Source organism: Chiroxiphia lanceolata, chromosome 4 (assembly GCF_009829145.1).
Source record: "Chiroxiphia lanceolata isolate bChiLan1 chromosome 4, bChiLan1.pri, whole genome shotgun sequence".
Classification (NCBI taxonomy): Eukaryota; Metazoa; Chordata; class Aves; order Passeriformes; family Pipridae; genus Chiroxiphia; species Chiroxiphia lanceolata.
The window spans coordinates 37,007,900-37,029,450 of NC_045640.1; the positions used below are offsets into that span (position 1 = coordinate 37,007,900).

General features: G+C 36.5%; 1 protein-coding gene across 3 annotated transcripts in view; it reads left to right on the top strand.

Moving 5' to 3' along the window:
- Positions 1 to 21,551, top strand: part of VEGFC (vascular endothelial growth factor C) — a 77,523-nt gene that overhangs the window by 39,613 nt on the left and 16,359 nt on the right. For all 3 annotated transcript variants that reach the window (XM_032686886.1, XM_032686889.1, XM_032686887.1), the window contains exons 2-3: positions 16,164 to 16,377; positions 18,305 to 18,495. In XM_032686886.1, the coding sequence (XP_032542777.1) occupies positions 16,164 to 16,377; positions 18,305 to 18,495 (405 nt within the window). The remainder of the gene's footprint in view (positions 1 to 16,163; positions 16,378 to 18,304; positions 18,496 to 21,551) is intronic.

Genomic DNA, 21,551 nt, shown 5'->3' on the forward strand with positions numbered 1-21,551 from the left:
GGTCACGTTTACCTATTTTAGTTACATTTGGGAGATTCTTTTATGAAAATTATATTTCCAAGCTCTTTAGCTCTTCCCATATGTTGTCTGTCCTTTACTTATAAAAAATGTTTCCATGTGGTCCACAAATATATCTGAAATCACGAAAATGAGACTCACTAATATATCTGTGATAAATCTGAAATCATGAAAGAGCACATACATAACTGCATATTAATTTTTACCATTTATACCATTGCTAGATTTGACTATCCTGCATTGTCTATTTAACATTTCTTTGAAAAAAACCCATTGTTTAGAATAATGTGCCATATTTTCTGTCTGGGTATATTTTTTCTGACATCTGTTTCTATCTCGAATAGCTCATGCTTTCTGAAAACCAGATTAACTATAAATCCTGAGGCCATCATTTGAAATATTACGGCAAATCAGGATCTCTTTGATATACTCTGCCTTTAGATTCAGGATAAGATAACAAGTGTAACATTTACCTTTTATTAGGAGATGTAAAGCCCTGTGTCAGGAATATTGGTATAGTCAGTTACAGTACACTTTGTTTTTCCCAGAAATTCTTTTGCTTTAAGTTTGCAGCTATTACTAAATAGGTATAATTCTACCTGCTACTGATATTTGCCTTGCATGGCCATCTCAAAGAGTTGAGATGGGACTTTAGGGTATGTATGGGCTTCTGTACTGATAATGCCAAAGCTATAGAAACTAAAGGCTATGTGAATAATAATTTTGTAGATGGAAAGTACCATGAAATCTTCATGTAAGGAATGTCTATGTGATCTCCAAAACTATCTGCAAGTGTGTTTAGCCCTAAAAAGGATGCTGAGTTTGGCAGCACTGGAGTCTGTCTGTGGGTAGAATTGGTAGACATAAATAGCATTGTTGTATAGACAGTCAGAGCTGAGAGACTTTAATGCACATGTCATTTGGTCTTGAAGACGGCGGTGAAGAGTTTTAGGCAATTCATGTAGGGAATGCTCTGAGGGAATGTTCAAACTGAGCTTAGGAAGCCAACAGAGAGCAGGGATCCATCCTTAAATGACAAGTATTTGTTAAAAATTTAAAAAAGGTTGAGAATGAAAAGGATATATTGTCTCAGTTTCAGACAGTTTGGAGTGGCGGAGACCTCAGACAGAAGTCTACTCCCTCATATTCAATAACCCTACTTTCTCCAATACAGAGAGAGAGACCAAATGCTCCTGGATTTAAGTGAAAAAAATAACTCTTTACCAAGAACAGTGCTAAAAACAATACTGATAAAACTGGGTTAAACCAACCGATGAAGAGAAACTTCCTGCCCACCAGACCAAATAGAGATGATGGCCCTTCTCCCCCACCCAGAAAAACCACATGAGGCCACAGGACAGAGACAAGACAGCTGCCCTTCCCTGTGGCTCTCCTGCCCCGCTGTAGTGAGGCGGTGGTGCTGATCCAGCACTGAGACTTGGTTGTTGCAATTTTGATGTTTGTTGGTCAAAGTGGTGGTCACAGTCTGGATATGTCACAGTGGTGGTGGAAGCCCAGGGTGGTTGAATGAGTCATTAATCACAAGCAGTTCAGTCTCTTTGAAGAAGGCAAAAGACAAAAAAGCTGAATTTGGAGAAAAGAGAAAAGAAGGTGGATACTAGAATTTTTGTGTAACCCAGGACATATATCTGGATGCTTTAAAGGGAAAGTATTTTCTGTTCTGTCTGCAGGCTACAAACTATTATGGCTTAGTGCAGGCCAAACTGAAAGTAGGTCAAAATAAGGCACACAAGAATTTCAGTTCACAGAAAAGACATGGTTTTAAGTTCCATTTGAAAATGTGCACTTGCTTAGCAGGACTAGTTACCTTCTAAAAATTGGATTGTCCAGTTCTAGTTCATACCCTCCATATGTGTGCTTACAGAGAGAATACTGAGATAACACATCTTTCCTTTAAATTACAGCAGTCTAACCTTTCAACTGAATCAAACTGCCAGTTCTTGTTATCCAGCCTTATTTGATGGGACCGAATACCATGATACCAAGGGAGACTAAGATGTTCTCATGCAAAGCCCACAAGCATGTACTGATCTATATATACATCATCTAGCAATTAGCTGTGCTCTCTACTACTACTGTATATGCCAAGGGTTAAAAGAGTACTATGGTCAGGCTGGTGCTCGAGCCCCAAAAGTTAACTAGTTTCTGCATATGGTCCAGTGCCTGTTGAGTGTAGCCTTGAAGCAGTGTCCTAAACTCAGCACCAAGTTTGCATCCCTTTTTAATCAGTAGGAGTTAAGAGCTTTTTTGCATTTTAAGTAAATAGCTGATAAAATCTCCTGACTAGCATGTGCTTTTCAAGCGTGAAAAATACCAGAGTGTATGTCTTTTGGCAGTGACTGTTTCACTGCCATTAGAACATAATGTAACCTTGAAAGTGGACCCCATTAAATAGTATTCTGATCACTCACATAATGATATCAGAGAAACTGCAAAACTTGAGCAATGATTATATGTTTGCTGCTGCTTGCAACTCACTAGAGACTTTTTGACTAAATGAATATACTTTACCCAGTGTGTCTCTTTAGCTAATGCTTGTGTTCCTCATGTAAGCAATACTGCTCAAGAAATTTTGTTCAAAGAACAAGAAAATTATACTGAAATGCCTGTACAGCAGAGAATAGAAAACAACTATAGTTATATGTTTCACCACGAAAACATAGATAAGGAAATACGGTATTTTTTCCTACTCTTTTAAAATGCTGTAATTCATACTTATACAGGAAAGAGGCTTTGCTAATAAAACCACAGTAGAGTATTGGCCTCTCTTAAGACAAAAATCAGATAGTGAACTCACAGCTTCTCAGTCTTTGTCTGACAGTTAATGTGTTGCTCACAAGTTGGAAATGAATATTTAGAACTGAGGCCAATGGAAACATTTGATGTTGCCCAAAGACCAGCATAAGCTAAAGACCACTGGCCTGAGTCTCTGAGGCATAATTACTGGTTTTGTCATTTTGGAGGGTCCATCAGTTCAGAGGGATTTGTTTGTGTTGGTTTTTGAGTATATTTTGGTTTTTAAGTTGTCAAAGTATGTGTTTCAGCTGCCTGGAAAGGTGTTTGCAGAATGTAGTGCTGCAGGTGCCAGTTGCATGCTCTGGGAGGTGACAAAGGACTTTGTCGGTGCTAGAGCAGCTGGGATATGCTGGAGACAAACTCAAACTCATGGTATTTTGTGTTTGTGCTGTTAGAAACAGGCCTCGGAGTGAACTGTCTTGTCAGCTGTGTCTGGGTTTCCTCTTGAGTTGTTTGGATGAGGAAGAGACCAACAGGCCTGAACTGACAACATGACAACACCCTTGTCTTTGTACAGCTTGTCTGATAAAAAATGATGGCATGCACTTTGTCTAGATTGTAGTGTTTGCATAATGATTAAAAAAATGTTTCATGAACATATGTTGTGTGGTAAACTAAGGAAGACTGCAGGCGACCTGATGTAAACATGTAAAAAAAATGGAATAGAGAATTAATCGTACAAACATGCTGGGGCAGGCAAAAATATTTAGAGAAGTCAACAAAAGCTATTATGGGCATCGGTAAGATCATGTAAAAATCACCAGATTGTTTTAATAAGGACCTGAAATGTAACCAAGAATTTAAGAGAAAGACTTTGGGGTAGAAAAAATACTGTCTTTGTGTTTTAGCAGAATGGCTAATACAGTAGTTCAGTCAATAGGTTTTGAAAGCAAATTAGCACATTTGAAATGAAAAATATAGCAGCAGTGAGACAAACATGGGCTGCCAGGTAACTGTTTTTCAAAGTCCAATAGCATTGACTATAGAAGAACAAAAGAAAATAAAGTAGAGCAAAAGGAAACTGAGTTTTAAGGCTTTGGGACAGTGAAAGTCTTAAAAAGCTCAACATGATATTGGGGGCTAGTAAAACTACAGATACTGTGACTGTAGGGACTAAAACATACTACACATAGTGATGTATAGATGCAGTACTTAAACTAGGAAGTGAAATCCTGTAATCCTCACTAAACAAAAATCCCATTGAAGTCGGTAGAAGATTTGGGTGAAAAAGGAATGTATAACTGGGCAATTAGAGACAAACTCGCAGCCTGACCTTGACTGGGCCTTTGTGCCTGTGATTAGCTGTACCCATAGCATCTGGGCACATTTGTTTAAAGGCAGAGTTAATTTTAATGACATCTCAAAAAAGAAATACACTTATACCATTGTTGAAGTTCTAATGGATCCAAATAACAAATGTGAATAATTGCAGAGAGACGTATTAAAGCAACACTTCTATAATCTGAATCTTTTGGAACAACAAAATTCTGCATACTTTGTTCCTTTCTTTCTCTCTCAGGGAAAACAGGAATTTAATAGATACTGCTCGAGTTATGTCTCTAGTAATTGTGGGTGGCAGCTATTTGACTTTTCAGAAATATATGAGAGTATGGGAGATTATTTTGTGGGGTGTCAGAAATAACCTCAGCTAAATTAATCAAAATATATAACATCGTCTGCCACACATGTTTATAAAGCTACATTAATAATTGCTCTCCAAATTGTTTTAAAACTATTTTAGTATGAAACAAAATGTTCTTTAAATTCATCCATTTACTTTTTTTCCTTCTTTTGCAATCCTAGTTCAAATAAAATTGAAAATAAACAAAACACTTTCCTTTGGAACAAAATTTAATTCAGCATACCAGAAATGTCATTCTCACTGCCAGTTACTCTAATGGGACATGTGTTTCTTGTGTCTGAATCTACTTTGTTTGAAAAGAACTGCTGTTAAAGCATTGAGGAAATTGCATTTCTCAGTAAAAGAAATGTTAGAAATATACAAGAGCAAACAGAAGCTGTTTCATGGTCTGGTCCTGTAAATGGTGACCTCAGTGACTACAATGGTCTCTTGGTGCTAATAAGTGTGTGTCCGAAATTCCAATGTTCAGGACTGCAGTCCTCTAAAGACATGTGTGTGCTTTGTGGTACTTACAATAAGCTACTGGGAAAAAAAGTCAAAGGAATCCTTCTACTGCATTAACTGTGTGTGTGCACATAACTCCATCATGGTTTTATATGAAAACCATTATAAATAATCTCTCCAGATCAGCTTTGGGAAGTGGTTTCTTATGCTTGAAAAAGCACTTCCCAGAGGGTTGCTGGTAATGCTGGAGAATTCGAAATTTCTTTCTGTATCAAGTTCTCCTGCTGTGACACTTTCTTCTTTTAAAATCTCAAAAAATCTCTAGAACCTTTGATTTTGAAGAAACTGATGGATACGATAGGATCTATTTTATTCAAAAAGTCTAGAGCTTTTTGATTTATTTTGTTCTACTTTTTGTGTTAGAATATGTAATATCAAGATGTGTACCTTTACTTCTGAAGAATAAAATCTCAGGCCACTCTGAGCTGGAGACTGGGTGTTAGGTTGCATTGTCATGATACTAACTCACTTTTACTCCCTTATCTCTTTCTTCTCTCATTCCTATTTTCATGTCACAAACCCGATACCTGGGTTTGTTATTTTAAAGTTCTTCTGTTCAAGACTTTGAATACAAAAGTGAATACAAAGTGTAGTGACCATTTACTTCTTTAAAAAATTGTTTACTTCTAAGAACAGAAAAGAAGCTTAATATGAGTAAATACAGGTTTATGCCCATACTTAGCTTAATTTTAAACATCTTTGTTACATCTTTCTAGAGACTTTGAATAACTAGAGCCTCTTTTCCCATTTTTCTGCTCTCCGTATGCCTCCTTTTAATATATATAATCCCTATAAATCCGTTTTATTTTTCATTAGTTTCTTAGCCTGGATAAGAATGCAGGCAGCTCAGCAAGAGGGTATAGGAAAAGTTTCAGCTAATGGCAACTGTCATGGATTCAAAATGCAATGTTTTATCTTCAATCAGAGGTTATATGTATTCTTACCATCCAATAGAAGTTGATACCTCAGGATGTACTTCTTGAAAAAACTTAATTCTGCGGTCAAGCCTCATTTAAAAAGTCTTCTGATAGTGTACTCTGTTCAGCACTGGATTACTCTATGTCCTGTCAGTGTAAATTAGGATCTAGTTTAATACTGCTGATGTTTCCTGATCCTTTTTAAGTAACATTGCTGTACAATATGCTATTCAGAATAATTTAAGCCAAAAATAATGGGGAGCATATATTTCTCCTGATTTGGTTGCATGAAAGGGAATTGTCACCAAGTCTCAATTTAGTTCTTGGATTTGCCATTCTCAAGGATTCATTTGCCTTTCCCTATCTCTCATGCCTTGCTGGCAAATCTCTTAATACCTGTCAGTTTTTGCATGGTACAATAAGCTTTCTCCTTCAGTGATACACAAGCATTACTTCTCTTTTTGTGATCAAAGACCCTTATTGGTTTTTATTTTTTCCTCCGCATAGTTCAGAAGGGATGTGACAGCTCCACAGAACTACCGATCTTTTATACTGTGGTTTGCAATGAAGTTAGCCAATCAGGGAAAGCAAAAAGAAAAAAAAGTATTACAGGCTCAGTATTTAAACAAATGGTTTTGTCTCAGTGTAACTTCTCCGTAGCAGGTGTCAAATTGTGATCCAAAGGGTCTTCCACATAGAATTTAGAATGGAGCACATTTCAAATGCAGATTATCAGGGTAGGCACAAATGGGTTGTGGGTAGCAGGTCCTCTGCATAGTATACCTGCCTCAGGATAATGAAATTCAGATGATCTCTTTCTTTTACCTAGATTAGCAAAGAACCTTTACATAAAATATTTGGCTAATACTTTGACAACAAAAATAAAAGCTAGTATTTTCTTTAGTAATGAAATTAATACCTTGGTTACAAAAAGCTGTGTGATATGTTAGTCTGCTGTGTTCCTTTGAGTTATCAAATAGACTTGTGTAAAATGAACTGAAAAAACATGATGCTAAATGACATAATCAGATAATAGTGTAATTTTAATGGCATGCACTTAGAACCCCTAAAATTTAATAAAATGCACAGGTTTCTAAGAACCTTTATGTGTTTCCTCTTTTGTATATGCAAAACTTGATTGTAATAATTTAAAACTAAGATTTTGCATCTGGAATTACTGTGTTATAACTTGCTCTTTAGTCTTTAGGTTTTTTTGAGTAAGTAGTGTGTTATGTTTATGGCTGGAATATTTGTTGAAATAGTCAATGTGACAAGGTAGGTGGTCTTGTAATTAATATTTCTGTACAGATCTGTAAACTGTGCAAGACTTGTTTAACAAAACGGAAATCATGTCCTTTTAGATTAAAACATTTGTTTTGGAATAAAGTTCAACTTTTTCTTTGAAATTCAATTGATCTAGTTTCATGGCCTCTGAAATTATTTGTTTTAAGAACCATTTTAAAAGTATAATTAATTCCAGAAATTTCTGTGACCTGTTGCTAAATATTTAGACTATAGATTAATTATAGTTGCTCAGGGCTTCAAAAAATGGTTTTAAAAACTTGGTGAAAAGGCAAGTTACCTAGTAACAAGAGAAATTATACAACAGTGGTAAGCTGTGATGCGTTCATGTAATCTTGCTGTCCTATAAATGGCCACATTAAAAAAAAATCAAGAATAAATGAGCATTGAATTGAAAACTAAATACTCTCATCACAGTGAGAACACAGCATATGCTGTAGTCTGTGTGTTCAGCATAACTCAAAAATGTTGTGAAGAATGTGCAATTTATTATTCTTGCTCTTAGTGGAACCTTTTTGTATGTTCAAGTGACCCATAGAATAGAAAACATGACATAAAAACTCTACCTACTGTCTTTTAGAAGCACTCACTTGATACGTGGCCCTAACTCCTACTTCTCCCTGCCTGATTAGGGTCTAGGATGTATTCATGTAGCACAGGTACTGTGCTCAAGCAGTATCTCAGAATGGGCTGACATACAAATTAACATGAAGAGGTTGCCCCTTACCTCTCCACTTAGTAAGTCTCTACTTGACACTGAGAAGTTTTCTAATTCTCACTGCCTGTATTACACTTGCTGAAGTGACGACAGGTCATTGCAGTGCTACCATGTTAATAGCTTTCTTCCAAAAAGTCTCTGTATTTGTTTGCCTTTTTTTTTTTTACAAAGCTAATGGCAGTTGTAAATAAAAGTAATGGTAAAGCCAGTGAAAGTTCAGAAAACACTGATAACTGAGAACAAGCAACCTTTTTATAGAGGCCTGATAGTTTTATTCTTGTTTACTGATTTTGATGGGATACGTCCGACTGTTAAAAAGACGAAAGGTTGCAGGGTATTTGGAAAAAAAGCAGCAGTAGTCAGACCATTAAAAAATTGCTTAATTGGCATTTTATCTTCTTCTGAGAGCATAAGATTTTATAACAAGGATTTTTAGTAGGAGTGCAAGTTTTTCTTTTTAGAATCGTGTGGTTCACTTTTCTCAGTGTTAGTTAAAAGCTGCTCAAAAGTATTCAAAATGAACATATTGTTCTTATAAAGTGTCAGATTCTACAGAACTGCCATGTGGCATAAACCCAGTTGTCTCATAATCAGAGTGCACGCAATCAGCACCAGAACCTTGCTGGTTGCAGTGGTTGCATTGTAGAGGGCACTGACATTTTCATGCTGTTCTCTTTCTGGCAGAGTGCTGTGTCTGTTAGTCACCTTGATAACCCAGAAATCATCACAGTGTTGTTCTTTATTTTCAGTTTACAAATGGTTTTTACTTACAAATGGTTTCCCCTTTTTTCTGGTCATGCATGGTGATCCACATATTTGTCAACAGTGATTGCTGGAGTTGCTGGTGACTGAGAAAATAATACACAAATCTCATCTGGTACAGATTGCACTGCCTAATGTCTCCAAGATTTAATCAGATGTAAGCCTTTCAGCAGCAATAATCCAAATCCTTATTGATTCCAAATCTATCTGTAATGCTAACTGGAAGCTTCAGTATGAGCCCTTGAATCAATTGAACAATCTAGATGCAGCTGCACTTAGACAACAAATGGTTATCCCACAAATTTCCATGACTGCTGTGCAGCCTTTGACCTTTAATTTGTGGACTTATGTAGTGAAAGCTCCTGGATAGTGAAATAAGTCTACTGATAATGGGTTTGATGGTCTGTATTTTATTTTGCATTTACAACTTGCTATGCTCTTAGAAATAGTCTATAGGGATTTAGGAACACAAGCTGAAGACTACTGCTCTGGAACAAAGTACATTTCAAAGACCAGGTTGAAGTGCATGAGAACAGAATCTTTCCTGTTACTATAGTCTAGTTGTGAAATTGCTTCAAAAAAGGATCTAGCTAAGGCACCATGAACCTACTTTCTCAAAACTGCCTTCAGTCATAGTCAAGAATGGTATTAATTGGCCAAGTTTGTAAAAACCTATGAGAACTGACTGACTAAAATGAGTTTCTAAGGAAATTAGGCAGCAGAGCAGAGAGTTGCTCTAGAAAGGAGCTAGAATTAATTTGTTGTGTTTTTTTTTTTAATCTCTGTCTGCTTCCCAGGGAATTCAAATTCAAATAGAAAAGGGTATTTTCATAAGCAACTACCACTGAATGTATGAAAGTACTGGCATTTTTTTAGTGAAGGTTGAGAACCATTGAGGAATGCAGGTACTTGAGGAATAAGTATCAGCATGTTTCGGAACCTCAGCAGCAGCTAAATGTTTGACTAAAGGACTTAACGTAAGTACCTTTGTGCAAATCTATAAACTTAGATATGTTTTCCAGCATTTTCTAAGCATATCTAAATAAAATATTTTCCGGTAAATGCTGACTTGCATAAATTTGGATTTTCCTTAACATGGAAATTTTACACTGCCTACCTTAGCTTAAATACTTGTACTTATAAACAGCAGGAGCAATATTAAACAGTATAAGCTTAGGATGATTTTGTAGCAGTTTGTACATCTTTCTCTCAAAAAATAGTCCAGACAAGAGGAAAAAAGTGTGATATATAATCAAGAAGTGAAACTTCTGTAGTATTAAGCTTATCCTTATAGCCAGTGTGTTTTTCTTCCTTTTTAACAAATTCTCTTTCAAATTTCTCCTCAAACTCATTTATTTTTCCTTGCCTGTCTACTTTGTACATTCTCTCTCTCACCCCCACATTTATTTGTTTTCTTTGACTGATGTTATTCTTAGTATTTAAAATGCCAGAGTGAATAGAAGTCACTTAAAGCATAATATAGGTCAGACTGGTTTATTTATTTTATGCTTTCATTTTTACTTTTTATGTTTTTCTGATAGGCAAAACCTTACAAAGTAAGCTCTTTGAAGCAGAGACTGATTCTAATCTCTCTGGTGTTCTTATGATATTTTGATTTGGTTCATATTAACTGCAGTGGTCTTCTTACTTGAAGTGATGTGAAAAAAAATTATACTCACTGTTACTGTTTCACTTCTGTAAGGCACTGTTTTGTTACTGTAATGAATGGTAACTTGAATGTTGCAACTACAGACAGTCATCCAATTTTACGGGTGACAAATGGGTGCATGAGATCAAAATCAGGGCTTTTCTAGTGTGATTAGAGAAATGGACATAAAAGTGGAACATAATTCTTAACTATGGCTATGATATTTAATTAGGGTTTTTTTGGGTTTTTGTTTGTTTTTTACTGGTATCAACTTCAAAAAAAATAGCACTGAAATACATGAAAATTGCAATAAATTATTATGCAAGTGAAATGTTTATCCATACTTTTCTCTTGCAATATTTCAATTTGGTTAAACACCATTTCAACATTCAGATTTAACTACTTGATTGTAATGCATTTTAGTCAGTCAATAAATACAGAATATAAGCATATTGAAGCGGAGGGGTTTATAGACAGCATTTTCCTATTAAGAATTGTCAACAAAATCCTTGAAAATGAAATGAGCTGACAACTGTAGTCGGAGCAGATACATAAAGTAGTGCTATAGCACATTGCACCATCAATTACTTGTCAAGCATGCTGCCAAATATTAAGTGTTCTGACCTTTGTTATTAATAATAGAGGCAGACACTGGGGACATGTGTAACATAAATAATGTAATGCATGGAAAATCTATTATAGTTTTGACTTTGTTAATGGATATAGAGCCTGTTTGGTGTCCTGCCCCTTCCCTCACAAGCTATAATTTTGTGAAAAACTGGACATACCATGTAATGGAAAGCCACACTGTGAAAAACATACTTTGATAGAACAGAATGCTCTGAAATTAAATAAATAATAGCAAGAGAGTGCTTTTCATCAAGCTTTACTGCTTTATTTATAGATGTATTTGTAATTTCTGCTGTTCCTTGAGAAATAATGTGAAATAAGTGAAATGAAATAAACATGTCTTTATTGTATTTTCCATTTATTCTTTAAGCTATTATTATCATCTATCATCTTGTAGAGTTTGGCTAGTTAAAGGTTTAGTCAGTGTCTTTCTTTAGAATTTACCTTGTAACATTTTTAGGTGATCATATAGGACAATGTTGATAACAGCTAAAAGTGACAAAAACAGTAAAATGGCCAACCAAAGGGCTGAGATAAACACTTATGAAGGGAAGGTTAGTGGTTAAAAGAGAAAAAGAATAAAAGGTCCCAAAGCCCAGTCCCTTAACTGACTTGAAAGAGCAAAGAAAATAGAAAACATAGGGTAGAGAAAACTTCTTGTGCAGTCACTGTTGGTACTGTTTCCTGCTCGATGTCAAACATAGATACCAGTAAAACGTTAAGCAGTTGGTCCAGGATTTCATCAGGAGTGCACTGTAACTGATTATATAAAAATCAACAGACTGCTTACATTTATCAAAAAGTTTTCTTTGGTCCTAGAAGTTGTATAATTTCTCTTATCACAACTTTCATTAATTTTATATTACCTTTTATTTTTCCCTTTGAACTTAACATTTGGGAATAAGTACCTTGGTGACAGTAATTGCAGTTACAAACCATATTTCTTTCTAAACTTAACTAATCTGGGCTTGCATAAAATGAATGAAAAATTGGAGCTCCTCTGATCTGTAGTACATTTTTGTGGATGTTACTTTCTTTGTGTCTTGTCATATATTCCAAAGAGGTGTTGAAGTCTCAAAATGGTTTTGCAATGGAAATCCAGTGTCCTACACTACATACCAATGCATAATTAAGAAAGAGCAAAGAATAAAAGATAGGGACCAAGACAGTATGTCTTTGTAAAATTAACCAAAATTTGCACAAAATCAAAAATGTTGTCAAACAACTACTACATTTACAGAAGCAGATTCATTCCTCTCTTAGAAATTTAGAAACTCTTTCTAACAATCCTTAATGATCTGATGCTTATACTATATGCAGGACACACTCTTCTAATCATCCAGAACTTAAGATTTCATTTGATGTTTATGTCAACACAAAAGTTTGGCTGTTCTAAAATTAAATCAGTCCACAAGCTTCTTAAAAAACTGTTTCTTTAAACAGTTTGTCACAGATGAGAGTAATTTACTGGAATTAAAAAATACATACATATAGGAAGAGATCTGTGATTTGTGTGTCAAGGTAACACTGTAAGCATACTGAAAAATCAACATATTTTTTCTATTTTTTTCTTTCCCTAATTCTGAGCACCGGCTGTATTGTATTAAGTAGATACATGGATTTGCTTCTCCCTTTCTTTCTGAATTGGAAGGGGGGACATAACAAAAGTCCGCTAGTGATTAAGTTGGTTTTCCACAGTGTAAATTTGAATTGAAGCCATCTTTAAAAGCAAATAGCTTTATTAAACTAAGAACAAAATAATTCAGATGCAATAGTGATGATTTTTTTAAATTAATTTTATATCTGCTTCACAAATTGTTTTCCTTCATATTAAGTGAGTACTTCATAGAATCATAGAATACACTGAGTTGGAAGGGAGCCGTCAGGATCATCGAGTCCAACTCCTGACAGCCTGAAGAGTCACACCATTGTCCAAATGCTTCTTGAACTGTGTTAGGCTTGGTGCTGTGACTACTTCCCTGGGGAACTGGTTCCAGTGCCCAACCACCCTCTGGGTGAAGAACCTTTTCCTGATATCTATCCTAAACTTTCCCTGACTCAGCTTCAGGCCATTGCCTCGAGTCCTGTCACTGGTCACAAGAATGAATAGATCAGTGCTTGCCCCTCTGCTTCCCATCATGAGGATGTTGAAGACCGTAATGAGATCTCCCCTCAGTCTCCTCTTCTCCAGGCCGAACACACCAAGTGACCAAGCCACTCCTCATATGGCTTTCCCTCAAGGCCCTTCACCATCTTCATTGCCCTCCTTTGGACACTCTCTAATGGCTTAATATCTTGCAATATTTTACAGTGCCCAAAACTGCACACAATATTCAAGGTGAGGCCACACCAGTGAAGAGCAGAGCAGGACAATCCCCTCCTTCGACTGGCTGGTGATACTTTGCCTGATGCCCCCCAGGACACAGTTGACCCTCCTGGCTGCCAGGGCACTGCTGAGTCATATTCAACTTGCCATGGACCAGGACCCCCAGGTCCCTTCCTGTAGCACTGCTTTCCAGCCTCTTGTTCTCCAGTCTATATACACAACCAGGGTTGCCCCATCTCAGGTTGTAGGCACATGGCACTATAACCTGTGGAATATCCAGAATAAAACAATACTTTATTAAATTCAGTATAATATTTAGTTAAAGCAACTAGTTTCTTCATGTTTTGACTTTTATTTATACATATTTTATACAAGTATAACAAATTTTGTGTCCAGCTGAAAAGACATGCCTTGATTTCCTGACCCAAGAGAAATTCATCAGCACGCATTATTTCCAACAAATACTCTGTCTTTCCTGCTCTATGCCCTGGCTTCTTATCAGCTAAGTAATATTGAGTTTCAGTACTTATTTTCCTGATGTTCTAGGCCTGTACCTTGAATATCTGAAACAGCAATAGCCAACATTTTGTCTACAGTGGGCTACACAGGCTTTTAAAGGATTCATCAGTGGTGGTGAACCTTCGTTTGGATTCTCCTTCCATGTTACCCCCATGATCTGCTGGGGCTTCCTAGGATCGCCTACTAGATGTCTAAACACAGGTTTTATTCCTGTGCCTTTTACATAATAGACTGGCATCCATCCTTGTGACAGGATATACATGCTGTAACCTCCTGTGCCATGCATATTCCCATCACATGGCAGACATGTGGCATTTACTGTGCTGGTGCAGGTACCTGCTTCCATCAAGGGACATGTGCTGCAGCACCCTCAGGCAGGAGTGAGGCTACTCAAGCCCTGCAATTTTCACCTCTCAGAACAAGCAGACAGTAGCCAACTTAGTTATTTGTTAAGCTTAGATTTTTGTCTGTGACCCACTAATTGAGACCCTGCATGACATCCTGCAAGGAGTGAAGGGGTGTTGGGGAGTGAGATGCTCTATATTACCATCAAATTTGAAGACAAAGACCCCAGATACTGCTCGATGCATGGCTTGGGTCAGGGATGACCCAATGGAGGCAAGACCTGCATGGTCACTTTCCTGAGATGACAAATTGGTTGTTGAAACCTCCCAGGAAATAGTCTGCAATGACACTGTGGTTAGTGAGGCTTTAGTGAAAACATTTTTTCTAACTTCGTAACACTTGGTCATATAAAATTACTTTGAAATAGGAATTAGAATCATAGAATGGCCTGGGTTGGAAGGGACCTTAAAGATCATCTGGTTCCAGCCCCCCTGCCGTGGGCAGGTACATCTTTGCACTAGACCAGATTGCTCAGAGCTCCATCCAGCCTGGCCTTGAACACACAGGGGTGGGGCATCCACAACTTCTCTGGCCCACATGTTCTGCTGCCTCACAACCTTTGCAGTTCTGTGTATAACTGTACAGAAATGAGTTCTGTAAATTTGCCTTACCTGAGATGTTTCTACTGTATTTGACACCAGAAAAGGGAGTGGATGCAACCACACGTGCCGTTTTGTACACTTGTCGTTATTTGTGAGACAAGGAGCAGTTTCGATTCAGGTGAACTAGTTCAGAACTAGCGATTTTACTCACATAATGTTCAAAATCATTGAATGGAAAGAATTTCTTTTTTGTTAATAGTGAAGTTGGATAAGAAATCTTAAATTTCAGTTTCTACAGTTTTATGTTTCTGCACTTAGGCATGTCTTACACTGTTACAACCAGGTGTTTCTTTGATTAGAACAGTTTTGTAGTAAACTGTACAGAGTCTGCAGCCAGTTGATACACTTTGTACAAAGTGTACCTCTATATTTTGTGTCTCATACTGCCATCTAAGGGCCACGTAGACTGAGAAGGTGGCTAAACGTTCTTCGATACTTTCTCCTTACTGCCCTTCTGTTTGGGAAGTCAGAAATTCATGGATGAGAAAGGTGGGCAGGGAATAACAGCAGTCCTTTGATGCAATATATTGTTTCATCTAAAAGGACAGAGGAATCTCCCAGATAAGTGATAAATTGGAATGTAAATCTCAGTCATCTAGAAAACTACAGTTGCAATGAGCTTATATAAAGGCCCATGAATAAGAAAGTAAGATTACAGGATTTGAGGCTAGCCCTGAAACAGCAAGTTGAGGAATGTAGTGCTTAGAGGCCTGATGAGTTTCAGTTGAAACTCAGCATTGAGAGAGTGTGTAGTTTAGATTCTTAAAGGTACCAAAGTCTTTAACTCCTACTGATTTAAGGATTAGTGCTTTGTAATACAATTTTCTTACTCAGATTTTCCCTAAAAAGGTACAAAATTACATGAATTATTTTCTTCTTTTTTCCTAATAACTGGTTTTGCATTTCTGCGTGGTTTGATTTTCCTGGACTAAGGGAAAATGGGCAAAAATTTGATGTTACTGTAAGAGTATGTAATATTAAATAGCGTTAACACAATTTAAATATTTTGGGGTTTAAGCATTCAAAGTTTTCTTATGAAAACTTATCTTTCCAGGATAAAATGCATTTTTATTTTTTTAATCTACAAACTGTATTTGTGTGGGCTTAATTCTGTAGCTCCTTTCTCATAAGATGTTTTCAACTACGAGTGCGATAAAGAATTAGTGGCAGAAGTGAAACATTTCAGTATTTGTCAATATCATACTATTGGCATTGACTAACAGAAGCAGTTTCTATAATGAGGACCCCTTTGACCATAACTTTATTTTACAATGTATGAATTGCTTTTCAGGCTAGTTTCCAGCAAACCCTGTGTAATAGAGAAAGTAATTATCTTGCATGTTACTTTGACAGGCTCATGCAAGCAAAGACCTGGAAGAGCAGTTGCGGTCTGTGTCCAGTGTGGATGAACTCATGACAGTACTTTACCCAGAATACTGGAAAATGTTCAAATGTCAGTTGAGGAAAGGAGGTTGGCAACACAACAGGGAACACTCCAGCTTTGACACAAGATCAGATGATTCCCTGAAATTTGCCGCAGCACACTATAATGCAGAGATCCTGAAAAGTAAGTACAGGACACAAACCATGTTCCAACACACAATAAATTAAATTCTAAAGGCTTTTCAGTTGTGTCAAAAACGTTTTAAAAGCTAACCATTGTCAGTAAACCAACCTCAGCAGCCTGATTTGATGTGTTGTCTATAATATAAATTCTTTAATAGTCCACATTCCATAATGAAACAAATCGCTCTGTAGACATATTTTAGGTACATCCATTGTGAGAAAGTTGCTTTCTCAGCTCAGTAGATAAAGTACCTTCAGGTATAAGAAATCCTACTTTGTGGAGGCTGTAAAAATTTTGCAGAAAGCAAAGGGGATGCTAATAGTTGAAGTCATTGAACTGTTTCTGCACATTTTTTGCAATTACATCATGGCTTAGTAATGCTTTCTTCTCTTATGCATTATGGCTTTAGGATGCCAAGTAATCCACTTGTAACTTTTCCCTGTTACAAGAGGGCAGCTGTCATGATGTTATGCTAAAATGAGAAAAAAAAGGGCTTTCAACCCAATATGTCAATATCCTTTAGTGTTTCAGATTGCTTGGATAAAAATATATTGGCTTAACAGTTTAAACAAGTGCTTGTAGGCAGAGAAATGTAGGACTTATAGCAGAAGGTGTATTTTTTTACATGATATTGGATATCATATATCTTAATGGAGACTTTAAAGTACACATCAGGCAAATTTTCCATTTCTGGTGAACAGCCTACCAATCTAGTGCCAAAAGAGAATAAAAGGTCCTGCACAGCTGCAAGTCTCAGGACTGTTCAGTATAAGATTGTATTTGGTAAAAGTCTGTATAACATGATGTAATATCTTTGCCTAAATTTGTGTGGATAATCTGGGCACAAGTATCATGCTTCAGATTAAATCACATGTTGTATATAATTGCTAAATAATAACCTTTTGCTTTAAATATTACCCTTGTAATTAACAAACTAAACATGTATTTAAATTAATTTCACATTAAGTATGTAAAACTTAACATTTCTATTGTAGTGTATTTAAGTGAAATACTGTGTGGGACTCTTTAATTTGAAGAGATGTGCAATACTTCTTTAGACTTTACCCAAGATAAGACTTACCCCAGGCAAACGAGAAAGGACAGGTACAGCTTGAGCTGCTGGCCAACAGGTCGAGGGAGGTGATTCTGTCCCTCTGCTCTGTTCTGGTGAGACCCCATCTGGAGTACTGTGTCCAGCCTGGGGGCCTCCAACATAAGAAGGACGTGGACCTGTTGTAGTAGGTCCAGAGGAGGGCTGTGAAGATGCTCGGAGGGCTGGAGCAGCTCTCCTGTGGTGATAGGCTGAGAGAAGCAGCCTTATAGCAGCCTTCCAGTACCTAAAGGGGGTCTGTGAGAAAGATGGGGAGAGATGTCTTGTAGCAGGGCCTCTTGTGATAGAGCAATGGTAATAATTTTAAACTAAAAGAAAGCAGATTCAGACTAGATACAAGGAAGACTTTTTTTTACAATGAGGGTAGTGAAACATTGGAACAGGTTGTCTGGAGAGGTGGTAGATGCTCTATCCCTGGAAACATTCAAGGTCATTCAAGTTTGAACAGGGCTCCGAGCAACCTGATCTGGTTGAAGATGTTCCTGCTCATTACAAGGGGGCTTTACTAGGTGACCTTTAAAGGTGTTTTCCAACAAAAGCCATTCTATGATTCTGTGTTTTAAGGTCTCCCTGTTAGGGTCCCTCTTAGCTCTGCTGTGACTTTTCTTCTGCTACATGTCAATATGTCATGTTCCTATGAAGAAGAAAAATCAGGTAGAAGTTTACACAGAGAGATGTGTATTTCACTGACTATGGGGTGTGACTAGCAATGGATATTATGGTTCCAAAGTTTAAAAAGAATCCTAATTTACTTCAGGAGAGTATTGTTTTTAAACAGTTACTTTATAACACATGACATTCCCTATAACTTGGCAGGTATTGATACTGAATGGAGAAAAACTCAGTGCATGCCACGTGAAGTGTGTGTGGATGTGGGAAAAGAGTTTGGAGCAACTACAAACACCTTCTTTAAACCCCCATGTGTATCCATCTACAGATGTGGAGGTTGCTGCAATAGTGAAGGACTCCAGTGTATGAACATCAGCACAAATTACATCAGCAAGACAGTAAGTTCTCACTCTTTTATTACAGTCCCAGTGCTCCTTGCAAATCCATATATGATCATGCTTATTTTAAACCTTCTTATTGCTACTATGACAAAAGAAAATGTATCAGCTGTCTTCAGCTGTTTTTCGTATGTATTTTCCAGACTAAACAGGAAAAACAGCTGAAGACTACTGCCTGGAAAAAGTGTTTAATGCTCTTTTCCCCAAAATATATTATTATTTTTTTTTAAGGAAAAAATAAATTGTGATGTCCAGTTCTCAGTTTTGAGATTACCCATGAAACTTAATTCTGTCCCTTTCTTGTTTTTGCATCTACCACTTACCTGTATGAGGCAAGCACTCTATGGAAAACTAGCCTATAATTTTATTAGTGTGGACTGTTGTAGGACATGTGCAGACAGGATACGTTACAAATAAAGCCTATTAGGAACTGAGTTTTACTGTATTAAGAGATATTAGCATGAGGTACCTATTTGTTTTGTTGTAATGCATCTTCCTCCAGGTGTATGTGTGGGTTTTATTCTTCCAGTTCAGGGCTAGTGATCAGGTGTAGAGATCATACACTGAGCTTGTGAGCTGCCTTTAAAGGAGAAGCATATATTACATTATTTTCAGTAGCTATAGGAATTATCACAGTTATCTTACAACAACATTTTCCTCAAAAAACGTGTAAAAATAATCACACTTAGTTTGCTAGAGTATTTTGCTGTTGTTACGGTATTTGGTAGGGGGTTTGTTGTTTGTGGGTTTTTCACTTTTTAGTGTAAATCTTGCTTCCTCTTTCAACTAGATTCATCTGGCTGAAGATGCAGTACATATTTATAATGAAGATCCAGAATTGCATAGCCAGCAATAATATCGTAGCCCTTGGAAATGTCACTCCTTTGTCATGAAACTTTTTAGTGCTCTGAGGCTTCTTGAGAGGGAATTAGGAAAAAGGGACATAAAGAAAACAGAAAAAACTACTCATTTTTTTAAATGCATTTTCTGCCTTCATTTCTCATCAATCTGTTTGTCTGAAATGGTATATTTTACCATGAATTTTCAATCCCAAATTTAAGCTAGTGGTAGCACAGGAATAACGTAACTCAAATAGCTTAGAGAAGGAAAACTACAATACTGACTTTTCTCAAGCCCTATTGTTTTTCCCATTAATAGGAGAAACTGTTGTCTTAATTTGTTTAAGTTACTTTAAGATGCAATTAATTCCTAAGTTACTTTAAGACACAAATATAATTCTCATGTTAAAACCCAAGAAATATGATCTTTTTTTTTTTACATGTATTGATGAAGTTTAGCTTACTGAAGCAAAGGATGATCTAGTCACAGAGAGAGTTGTTCCGTGTAACACAGATTTCCTAGTCTTTGAGCACCATGTCAGTTTGGGGTAAATAATATCTTTCTCTTCATCTTTCTGTTCGTGTCTATTGAATAAAGTAGGTTTCTATCGAGTAGAAAATGTTTAGTAGTGAATTTCCTTTTAAAGTTCTTGATGTTATTGGTAATGGTATGATGTAGTTCTAGTTAAAGATTTGAGAGACTCTGAAAAGGAAAATCTTAAAGGTTTTATCACAAAGAAGAAAGAGGAAATAACGTTGTTTTATTTTCTTACCTATCCTGAAAAAACAGATGATTTAATCTCTGAGTTTCTATCTTGCTTCTGCTTTCCAGTTTTGTCTTGTCCTTGACAGAATGCAGTTTAGAAAAACCCTTAATAAAGGAAGAGACCTATAGCTATATCTTTTCATCTGTCACCATCTCAAATAGTTTTAAAATTATGTGACCACAGCTTACCCTATATTAGATGAGAATTAGGAAGAAAAAGCTATTGGATTCAAGACCTTCTGTGGAATTCAGGTACCCTTTATGTCTATTTTCACTACTGTTTCTCTATTATTTCCTGAATGAAATGGGAACAAATGATTAATAACCAGGAATCTTTTTTTCATAATTCACCATTTTTTAGCTTTATTTTTGGTGCATAAACTTCATAAGATAACTTCATAATGTTCACCCTGCAGAAAAAGTGCTTAATGGGAAATTAATTTTTCAGCTGGAGGTCTTACTGTGAGGGCAAGCTCTAGCATTAGTTCCAGACATTAAAGTATAAAGAAAGCTGATATCAGCTTTCATCAAAATTAATTAAAAATAAAAGAACTAAGCATAGAAATTATTTTTATAGGGGGCAAATCATTGATTGCTAGGAGGATGGACCAGGTCAGATGTTCCCAGATTGCCTTGTGGAACACTCTGGTGGTCCAGAGAGAGGTCGATAGTTTAGTTCAGACTGTGTTCCTCCTTTCTAGCTACTTAATTTTATTGAGAAAAAAATAGAAAAGTATTCTGCTTTGCTTTTAATACCATCTTTTTTCCCACAAAAACTGTTTCTCTAGTTGCTAAGGGATGTTTATACAACCATGATTGAGATATGAGACAATTTCTTAATTAAGATATAGTATAAGGTCTACAAAAACTTTTGAGGACCTCCTAGGCTAATTCATAAAATCCAGTAGACATTCTCTATCTGAACACTGCAAAACTCCAGTTTGTAAGTGGTGGCTTGTCTAGTAAAGGTTTATGGGGAATGTTTTTCTTTTGGTTTGTGGTGTAGTTGTATTGGTTTTTTTCTCTAATTTGTTATCCGTCAAGTAGCTGTTCTCTGTTTCCATGACAAGAATAATTCAAAAATTGAAACTACCTGGTGCAGCAACAACCTGTCCCTGAGCTGCACTTTTTTTATGCCCCACCTATAGCCATGTGTTTATAGGTTGAAGGGAAGCAGGGAGCAGATGTCAAAGAGCCATCTCACTCCATTCTCCGTCTTGGCTGGCAGGGTGGACAGTTTTTTGACTTCTTTCAGATCATTTGTTGTAAAGGTCCTAAATCTTCTTGTTTCATGATTACAGTAATAATCCCTCAAAGGAAAACATCTATCCAAGCAGTTCGAAATTAGATTTAGTGGAGCTTTTCTCACAGGAAACAAGTTAACACCTTGAAATTGTTGACCGTGTTTGAGATCCACATGGTGTTCCTTTTCAAAATTTGGATATGCGTAT